Source organism: Papio anubis, chromosome 20 (genome assembly GCF_008728515.1).
Source record: "Papio anubis isolate 15944 chromosome 20, Panubis1.0, whole genome shotgun sequence".
NCBI lineage: Eukaryota > Metazoa > Chordata > Mammalia > Primates > Cercopithecidae > Papio > Papio anubis.
In genome coordinates, this window is record NC_044995.1 from 9,530,369 (window position 1) to 9,540,267 (window position 9,899).

Sequence of the window (9,899 nt, forward strand, 5' to 3'; positions counted from 1 at the left end):
AGACACAATTTTCTGCCCAGTGGTTCTCTGTATCCCCTCTCATGAGGATGTTGTACTTTATATAACCTTGGAGAACCCCTTAAAATGTGGTAACCTGAGTCCTCTGTTTGTTGTTATAGGTTATTTAGTTTCCTTTTTTTTTTTTTTTTTTTTTCTTTCTTGAGACAGACTCTTCCTCTGTCACCCAAGCTGGAGTTCAGTGGCACGAGCTCAGCTCACTGCAACCTCCGCCTCCCAGATTCAAGCATTTCTTGTGCCACTGGTTTAGTACAAGAAACTCAAGCAGGAAAATTAGAATGACTTTTTGTCACAATTATTCTGATAATGTTAATAATACTTGTCAGATATTTTGCATATTACACATGAAGAAGTTTGAATCTCAGATAAAAACAACAAAAGTACATCAAAAGTCTTTAATGTAACCCGGAATTCAATCATCTTGTGTTGGAAAGATTGGATCTGAGACGTGTTTTGAGTGAATGACGCAAGGTGGCAATTGTAGTCACAACAATTTCCAGGAAGCCATTTTCTGCTCTTGGCTGGAGGCCCGCTGGGCGTCATGCAAGGTAGAAACAGCCTGCGTATGTCACCCTCCCATGATGTGGTGAGCATGTCAACTGCATGGGCAGGGCGCCACATAACATGACAGATGGAAGCACCTGCAACAGGGGTTATGGGCACAGAAAAGAACACGGAGACACAGAGAGGGAGGAGAGAGACAGACCCAGGGAGGGGAAGCCTCACTGATTCCAGGTCCCATGGATGGGATGAAAAAGAGAGACGCCTTCTAAACTCACAACCTCTCTTTCTAGGAGTCCACAGAAAACCTTCCCTCCTGGCCCTCCCAGGTCCCCTGGTGAAATCAGGAGAGACGGTCATCCTACAATGTTGGTCAGATATCATGTTTGAGCACTTCCTTCTGCACAGAGAGGGGATCTCTGAGGACCCCTTATGCCTCGTTGGAGAGCTCCATGATGGGGGCTCCAAGGCCAACATCTCCACAAGTCCCATGACGCCTGCCCTGGCAGGGACCTACCAATACTACGGTTCTTTTACTCACTCCCCCTATGAATGGTCAGCCCTCAGTGACCCCCTGGGCATTGTGATCACAGGTGAGAGTGTCCGGACATTCTTCTCATTGTCACTGGGACACAGAGTGAATGATCCAGGACTTGGAAGCCCCGCGTGGTCATGAGGAAGATGGTGTGGGATTCTTATGGAGAGAGACTCACTTGGTGAGGTCTGTACCAACAGAGACAGAGAAACAGGAGACACAAGCACAGACCAGGTGTCATAACAGAGGACAGACACAGGGGCCACACAGGGAGTTAGAAAAGAGAGAAAGAAGTAAAGGAGACACTCAGACAGACAGACATGTCCCAGAGAGAGGTGCCCTTCCATGCTGACTTTGTTCAGAGACCTGGCACAGGTAAGAAGCTTCATCTCTGTGTTACCTCCACAAAGTGATCTCTACCAGGAGAACCCAAGAACACCTTTATTTCTCACCTTAGTTGGGCCCTGTGACCTCAGGCCTTGTGGCACCTACAGATGCCGTGTTCATTCTGACACCTCTGTCTCGTGTTCAGGGGAGCCGTAACCTTCTCACGATATCATGGCCCCAGAACAACAACCCCTGTGTGCTGTGTACTTGGGGTCTCCAGACTGGATTCTGAGGCTCATATTCCAAACAACCGCACATATGATAGGATTACTGACAGACACAGAGAGAAATCAGGGACATTAAAAAGCAAAGGCATAAACACACACAGAATGAGCCAGAGGAAGGAGAGTGGCAAGCTCACAGCCACATAAAGACAGAGAAACGAGGATGATGGTTTCCAGCTTCATCCACGTCCCTGCAGAGGACGTGAACTCATCCTTTTTATGGCCGCATAATATTCCATGGTGTATATGTGCCACATTTTGTTAATCCAGTCTCTCATTGATGGACATTTGGGTTGGTTCCAAGTCTTTGCTATTTTGAATAGTGCCAACATAATCATATGTGTGCATGTGTCTTTATTGTAGAATGATTTATAATCCTTTAGGTATATCAGAAAACCAAACACTGCATGTTCTCGCCCGTAAGTGGGACTTGAAGAATGACAACACATGGACACAGGGAGGGGAACATCACATACCAGGGCCTGTCAGGGGGTGAGGGGCTAGGGAATGGATAACAGTAGGAGAAATACCTAATGTAGGTGACGGTGACGGGTTGTTGGGTGAAGCAAACCACTAGTGCACGTGTATACCTATGTAACAAAACTGCACATTCTGCACATGTAACCCAGAACTTAAAGTATAATTTTTAAAGAGAGAGAGAGAGAAAAGAGGGCAGAAAAATGGAGAAAATGATGGAAGGGAGCTGAGAAAAGCCCTAAAATCAGAGTCCTGAGGGAGAGGCACAAGGAGAGAGAAAGATGGAGATGTGGGAGATGAATTGCAGATATTCCAAAGACAACGGGACAGACTGAGAGGCAGAGAAAGACAAAGAGATGGAGACAGAGAGATGACAGATGGATAGATAGATGATAAATATGTAGATGATAGATAATAGATAGGTTATAGATACATAGATGATGATTGATTGATAGATGATACATAGAGATGATAATGATGAGGATAAATAGACAAAGAGATAGATACATGATATATAGAAATAGAGAGGCAGACAGATAGGTAACAGAGAGAGAGAGAGATGATACACAGATATAGATAATAGGTGATTGATGGATACATAGATAGTTAATTGATAGACAGATGATACATAGATATAGATGATAGATAGATAGATAATTTGTAGATACACACCAAATAGTTAAATAGACAATAGATAGATAGATAGATACATAGATAGATAAAGGATAGATAGATAGATAGATAGATAGATAGATAATATAAATATGCAGAAAGTTTTGAACAAGACAGAAAGTGAGAGACTCAGAATTAAAGAAAAAGGAAGATCAAGTCAATCAATCCAAGGAGGGTCAGAGAGAATAAAACGGTACAAAGAAAAAAAACATAGCTAGGGATGGGGAAGTGAGGTCAGAGTCCTGGAGACACGGAGAAGGTGGAAGGAGGAAATAGACATGAAGAGAGACAGGGTAGAGGGTGAGAGAGAGAAAGTGGAAGGAGGAAATAGACATGAAGAGACACAGGGTGGAGGGTGAGAGAGAGAGAGCATTAGGCCATAGAGCAGGGGAGTGAGTTCTCAGCTCAGGTGTGAAGGGAACTGTGACAAGGAAGAACCTCGCTGAGGAAACTGCCTCTTCTCCTTCCAGGTCGATACGGGAAACCTTCTCTCTCAGTCCAGCCGGGCCCCACTGTTCACGCAGGAGAGAACTTGACCTTGTCCTGCAGCTCCCAGAGCTCCTTTGACATGTACCATCTACCCAGGGAAGGGGAGGCCCATGAACTGAGGCTCCCTGCAGTGCCGAGGGTCCATGGAACATTCCAGGCCGACTTCCCTCTGGGGCCTGCCACCCACGGAGGGATGTACAGATGCTCTGGCTCTTTCCGTGACTCTCCCTATGAGTGGTCAGACCCGAGTGACCCACTGCCCATTTCTGTCACAGGTGAGGAAACCAATGTCTTCCCCAAATAGTGGGACTCAGACGGATGACAATGGCCACATTCAGGGGAGCCTCAGATGGCCATGGTGGTGTCAGCCAGAGATACTGGATAGAAAATACACAGAGCAAACATACAGAACGAGACAGACAGACAGAGGGAGGCAGACAGATCACATCAGGATTTGGGGCGGTAACTGCAACCCTACATGAAGCTTGCAGATAGAGCACAGGCCACAAAAAACACTTCCCAGTCTTTGTACAGAGGCCTACATGGGACACATCTAAGCAGCATCAGTGCTGACTCGGCAGCGTGAAAGGCCAGGCTCAGATTGGAAAGACTAGAGGTAGCATTGGCTGCCCACCATTCCCCATTTCCAGAAGCCCCCACATCTCACCAAAGAGTGATTTCCACGTGGGGGGCACAGATGTGACCATCGTTGGGGGAGCCTCCATGTCTCTTGATGGGAGGCATTTTCCACCCTGGACGTCTCCTGCTCCCTCCACACCTTGGAGCCTCAGTGGGGGAGCCTTCTCTGGGGACTCGGGGAGGGCCTCCTGGGACTCCCAGGATTTCCAAGCTAGATGACAACATGGCAGGTGGAAAGAGGCCCATTCCTCCATCCGGGGAGCCAAGCTCCATCCCAGGAGATGAGAAGAGGCTCTTCTCTTTGGTCGTTGGATCCCTGAGGGGACAGAGGCTCAGCACTGAAGACTGAGAAGGATGTGCCACTTCTCCACTCAGTGACCTCAAGCCAGACATGTTCCCTACAGACTTCCAGTGATTCTACATCAGCATTTAGGGCTGTGGCCACCAACCTGGGTGTTGGTCTGTAGGAACTTTTCATTTCTGACCTTCCATAACTGAGTTCTCTTCCTAAATGTGGAATGCCTTGTACTCCATGTTACTCTCTCCCCAGAACGAATGTGTGACTTGTCTGCTCTCCAGCCCTGTCATGGAGGTTGATAATCTTTAGGGAGCAAGAGGAGAAGGAAAGAACAAAGTATGGAACCATCTAGGTGCTGCTGGCTGAGGTTCCATTTGCCAGTGAAGGGACTGCACTCAGCCGAGGGGGCAACTCAGGGAAGTCAGCCGAAGGAGGGCATTAGATTAGAGAGAACTGAGCTCACCCAGTAAATGACCTCTTCATTAACTCATTCATCTAATATTTATTTCACACCTACCATCAGTTATCTCTGTTGCATGGCCAGGAGTAAAGGAGTAAACAGTATGGCCAAGCTTCTTGGTTCATGATGCTCACATCGCTGTGGGGTGGGAGAAAGAGGCAGAACATGAATGAATGAATGAGCAAATGAATGAATGAGTGAATGGAGGAATGAGTAAATGAATGAATGAGTGAGTGAATGGATGAATGAGTGAATGGATGAATGAGTGACTGGATGAAAGAGTGAATGGATGAATGAATGAATGAATGAGTGAATGGATGAACGAGTGAATGAATGAACTTATAGAATGGATAAATGAGTGAATGAATGAGTGAATCCTCAGCACCTGGTGAAAGTGCCGTGCACAGAATGAAATGAAGGAACATGGAACGTTGTCATTTGGAGCGTACAGGAGGGAACATCTCACTGAGAACTCACCAAGGAGATCACATTTAAACTCCGATCTTAGAGACAAGAGGGAATAAGCCCTGGGGAGTGTGTTGAAAGGAAGTTTCATGTACTTAGGACACTGGGGATGACCCTAATGTGAGAATAGGCTTGGTGTGCTCCAAGAAGTCCATGGACCTGCCGTATGGTGAGGGCTGCTCAGAATCCAGTGAGATTTCTAAATGTCCTTGTGCTTGTAAGGAGTGTGAGTCCTGTGGTTGCAAGTGGACTTGTACCTTAGGTCAAGTCCAGCAATTCTCTTTCCAAATCCTCTCTAACTGCCTGAACCACTTCTATCAACAACTGAGAGAAGAGTGTTAAACACCCCACTGTGGCCGTGGATTTGCCTACCTCTCCATTTACTTCAGCGACACTTCCTCCATGTATATTTGCAGGAATATTACTGGGAGTGATTAAGTGTAAATTGATTATATATTCCTGGTAAATTAAAAATACTATAAATTTACCTGCTTTTTTCCTAAATTTTATGCTTAATGTTTTCCACTGATTTTTCCCAAAGACTTATTCTGTCTAATTTTATTATAACTATACCACATTTCCAACAGTTAGTGATTGCTTGGTATATTTCTACATTGTTTAATTTCAAACCCTGTGAATTGTTAACACTGACATGTGTCCTTTGTAAATTTCAACAACGCACCTTAGAAAACAAGACTTGCTGACAATCTTTTGTTCATGTTTGAGCAGTTCTTCCAATCATATTTGTGTTATTATTATGTTGTGTTTTCCTGACTCCCTTTTTCCCACGGACTTCTTTGGTGGTTTTCTATTTCAAACATTCTATTTTTGATCTACGTCGTTTAGGAATACATATATGGTGTACTCATCCTGAAGTTGTTGTATATTTTTAAAACTGAAATTCATCATTTCAGAGATTAAACTGCAAATATAAAAACATATTTCCACTCTTCCTGTGTAAGAACAGGATTTTAGAGTGTATTTATTACATATGTTTGTATTTACTTACATGATGTTTTGTGGTATACATAATTCTATCTTTTCCAGAAATTACACAGGGGCATGTTTTCATACACGACTGTATGGTCCATATTCATTTTTGGCATAGCCATATTTTAAGTTCTTTCTCTGCTCTTAGTTATCGTCAGAATCTTCGACACCCAATCTGGTTTCACTTTCCTTCTCTTTGAGGCACAGTCATCAGAATTTCCTTTAGGGTCAGTGAGAAAAGCTTTCTTTGCCCTTTTATCTTTCAGTGCTGTTTCTTTCCCGTGTTGATCTCGGACAGTACTATGTAAGGAATTGTCGGTGGCTGGTGATGGTATCTTAGCTGGGTAAAGATGCTGTTCTACTGGCTTATGTTTTCCTTTTTTTCTGTGGGGAAAACAATGCTTGGCTCCCTTTGAATCCTTACCAGCAGATCCTTTTCCTCCGGCTAAGTTTAAGGGTTGGTTATGCTTTTTTGCAGCTTTTCTGTAACGTTGAACGTGAGGTGTGTTTAATTCATTCTGCCTGGCATTCACTGCATTTCTTGAACCCACGGATTGATGGATGTGTCTATGTCCTCCAAATAATCAACAATTGCTTCTTTAAAGATTGCTTCTGACCTGTTTTCTCATTCTTTCCTTTTGGAAGTCAAGTTAGGAGCATTCTAAAACTGTTGTCAGTTTTTACCCTGTCACAAAACTGCTCTTTCTTTTTCAGTTGTTTTCTTTTTCTGTGCACTAATATTGACAGTTTCCTGTGGCGTAGATGATAAATGCTCTCTTCACTGTTGTGTACACAATATTTTAACTAATTATTCTGCTTTAAATTTAATGTTGACTATATCTAGATATCACAATTGATTACTGTGTACAGACTTTCTTTTCTATTTGTATACATTTATGGGGTACACGTGTAACTTTGTGACATGAATATATTGCAGAGTGGTAAAGTCAGGACTTTGACTATATCCATCACCCAAATGCTGTACATTGTACTCGTTAAGCAATTTCTCATCACGCATCCAGGTCCCACCACCCTCCAGCCTTCCAAGCCTCCACTGTCCGTCATTCCACACTCTACGTCCAGGTGTATGCACTACTCACCTCCCGCTTAGAGTGAGAAGACGTGGTGTTTGTCTTTCTGAGTTGTTTCACGTAAAGTAATGGCCTCCAGTTCCATCCATGATTTTTTTGTTGTTGTTGTTTTGCTTTGTTTTGTTTTGTTTTTGAGACGGAGTCTCGCTCTGTCGCCCAGGCTGGAGTGCAGTGGCCGGATCTCAGCTCACTGCAAGCTCCGCCTCCCGGGTTCACGCCATTCTCCTGCCTCAGCCTCCCGAGTAGCTGGGACTACAGGCGCCAGCCGCCACGCCCGGCTAGTTTTTTGTATTTTTTAGTAGAGACGGGGGTTTCACCATGTTAGCCAGGATGGTCTCGATCTCCTGACCTCGTGATCCGCCCGTCTCGGCCTCCCAAAGTGCTGGGATTACAGGCTTGAGCCACCGCGCCCGGCTACATCCATGTTACTCCAAATGACAGGAGTTTATATTTTATGGCCGAATACTATTTCATTGTTTATACACACCACACTTTATTAATCCAATCGTTCTTTCACAGTCACTTAGATTGATTTCATGTCTTTGCTGTTGCAAACAGTGCTGCAATAAACATACAGGTGCAGGTGTTTGTTTGGCTTAAGTGCTTCTTCTCCTTTGGGTAGACACCCTGCAGTGGGACCGCTAGGTCGAATGGTGTTTCTATTCTTGGTTCTCTGACAGATCTCCATGCTGTCTTCCACAGAGGCTATACTAATTTACATTCCGACCAACAGTGTATAAGAGTTTCCTTTTCTCTGCCTCCTTGCCAACATCTGTTACATTGGTTCGCATTTTCAGTAATAGCCATTCTGACTACTGTAAGATGATATCTCATTGTGGTTTCAATTTGCATTTCTCTGATGCGTCGTGATGCTGAACATTTGTTCATATGCTGTTTGGCCATTCGTATGTCTTCTTTTGAAAAATCTGTGTAAACATCCCTTTGCTCACTTTTTAATGCTATTATTTGAGGGCTGGGATTAGTTGTTTGAGTTGCCTAGAAATTGTAGATGTTAGTCCCCTGTCGGATGCACAGTTTGCAAACATTTTCGTTCATTCTGCAGGTCGTCGGTTCACTCTGCTATTATTTCCTTTGCCGTTCAGAAGCTCTTTCGTTTACTAAGTCCCATTTGTCTAGTTTTATTTTTGTTGCCTGTGGTTTTGAGGTTTTACTGATGAATTCTTTGCCTAGACCAATGTCCAGGAGAGTTTCTCTTTGCATTTCCACCTGTGATTTTATAGTTCTGGGTTTACATTTAAGCCGTTAATTATCTTACGTTAATTTTTGTGTATAATGACAGGTATGAGTCCAGTTTTATTCTTCTGCCTATGACTATTTAGATTTCTCAGCACTATTTATGGAAAAGCCTATCTTTCCCCAGTGTATGTTTTGTTGACTTTGTCCATGATCATTCACTGTAGATATGAGGCTGTATTTTTGGGCTCTCTATTCTGGTCTATTGATCTCTGTTTCTGTGCCTGTACCAGCACCGTGCTGTTTAAGTTACTATACCCTTAGAGCATAATTGGAAGTCAGAGAGCCTGATGACTCCAAGTTTCTATACTTGCCTAGAATTGCTTTGTCTATGAGGCTCTTTTTTGGTTCTGTATGAATTTTAGGATTGCTTTTTCTAATTCTGTGAGACCTGGTGTTACTATTTTCATTTAAGAATTGCACTAAATCTGTAGATTGCATTTTAACAATATTAATTCCTATGATCCATGAGCGTGGAATTTCTTTTCTTTTTTTTTGTGTGTCATCTATAATTGCTTTCATGGGTGTCTTACACTCTCCCTGGTAGAGATCTTTCACCACCTTGGTTAAGTGTATTCCTCAGGGTTTTACTTTTGTGTATCTATTGTAAATGGGTTGCCTTCTTGATTTGGTTCTCAGTTAGATCACTATAGGTGTAGAGAAATGCCGTCGGGTTTTACACATTGATTTTGTATTCTGAAACTTTACTGAGCTCATTTTTCAATCATAAGAATTTTTTCAGAGTCTTTAGGATTTTCTAGATTTAAGATCATAGCATCAGCAGTAGAAATAATTGCACTTCCTTTTTTCTAATTTAGTTATGTTTTATTTCTTCCTGTGGCCTGATAGCTTTGACAGGGCTTCCAGTACTGTGTTGATAGGGAGTGGTGGATGTCTGTGTCCTTGTCTTGTGCCAGTTCTCAGAGGAGTCAGAGTCATGTTAACTTTTCCCTGCTCAGTATGATGTTGACTCTAGGTATGTCATCTATGGCTTTTATTACTTTGAGGTATATTCTTTCTATGCCTAATTTTTTGAGGGTTTTCATCAGGTAAGGACGTTGAATTTTTTTAAAGATGCTTTTCTTTATGTCTGTTGAGATGATCACATGTTTTTGGTTCTGGATTCGGCTCATTCTTCCAGGTGGATGACATATGCCAAAAAAGCACTTAGTCAGCCATCTTGGAAACAAGCATCTCAGATGTTTTCTTTCTCTACAGCTCATTCTTCCTTACCAGTGTTTTCCATTTTGTACTTAATTTTGTAAAGAGAGTAAATGATATAATTTCCACATATGTTTCCTCTGCCAAATCTGACTCACTGTGCTTTCTTTCCTTGTATGCATAACCTGCCCAGCAATACACACATTATTACATCTAATGTTCCACCCTGTGTGTGTGG

At 43.1% G+C, this 9,899-nt stretch overlaps 1 protein-coding gene across 1 annotated transcript in view; it reads left to right on the forward strand.

Moving 5' to 3' along the window:
- Nucleotides 1-173: 173 nt before the first annotated feature.
- KIR2DS4 (killer cell immunoglobulin like receptor, two Ig domains and short cytoplasmic tail 4) overlaps nucleotides 174-9,899 on the forward strand; it is an 11,726-nt gene continuing 2,000 nt past the window's right edge. Inside the window, exons 1-2 of the mRNA XM_031660267.1 lie at nucleotides 174-1,112; nucleotides 3,285-3,578. Of these exons, the coding sequence (XP_031516127.1) occupies nucleotides 650-1,112; nucleotides 3,285-3,578 (757 nt within the window). The 5' untranslated portion in view covers nucleotides 174-649. The remainder of the gene's footprint in view (nucleotides 1,113-3,284; nucleotides 3,579-9,899) is intronic.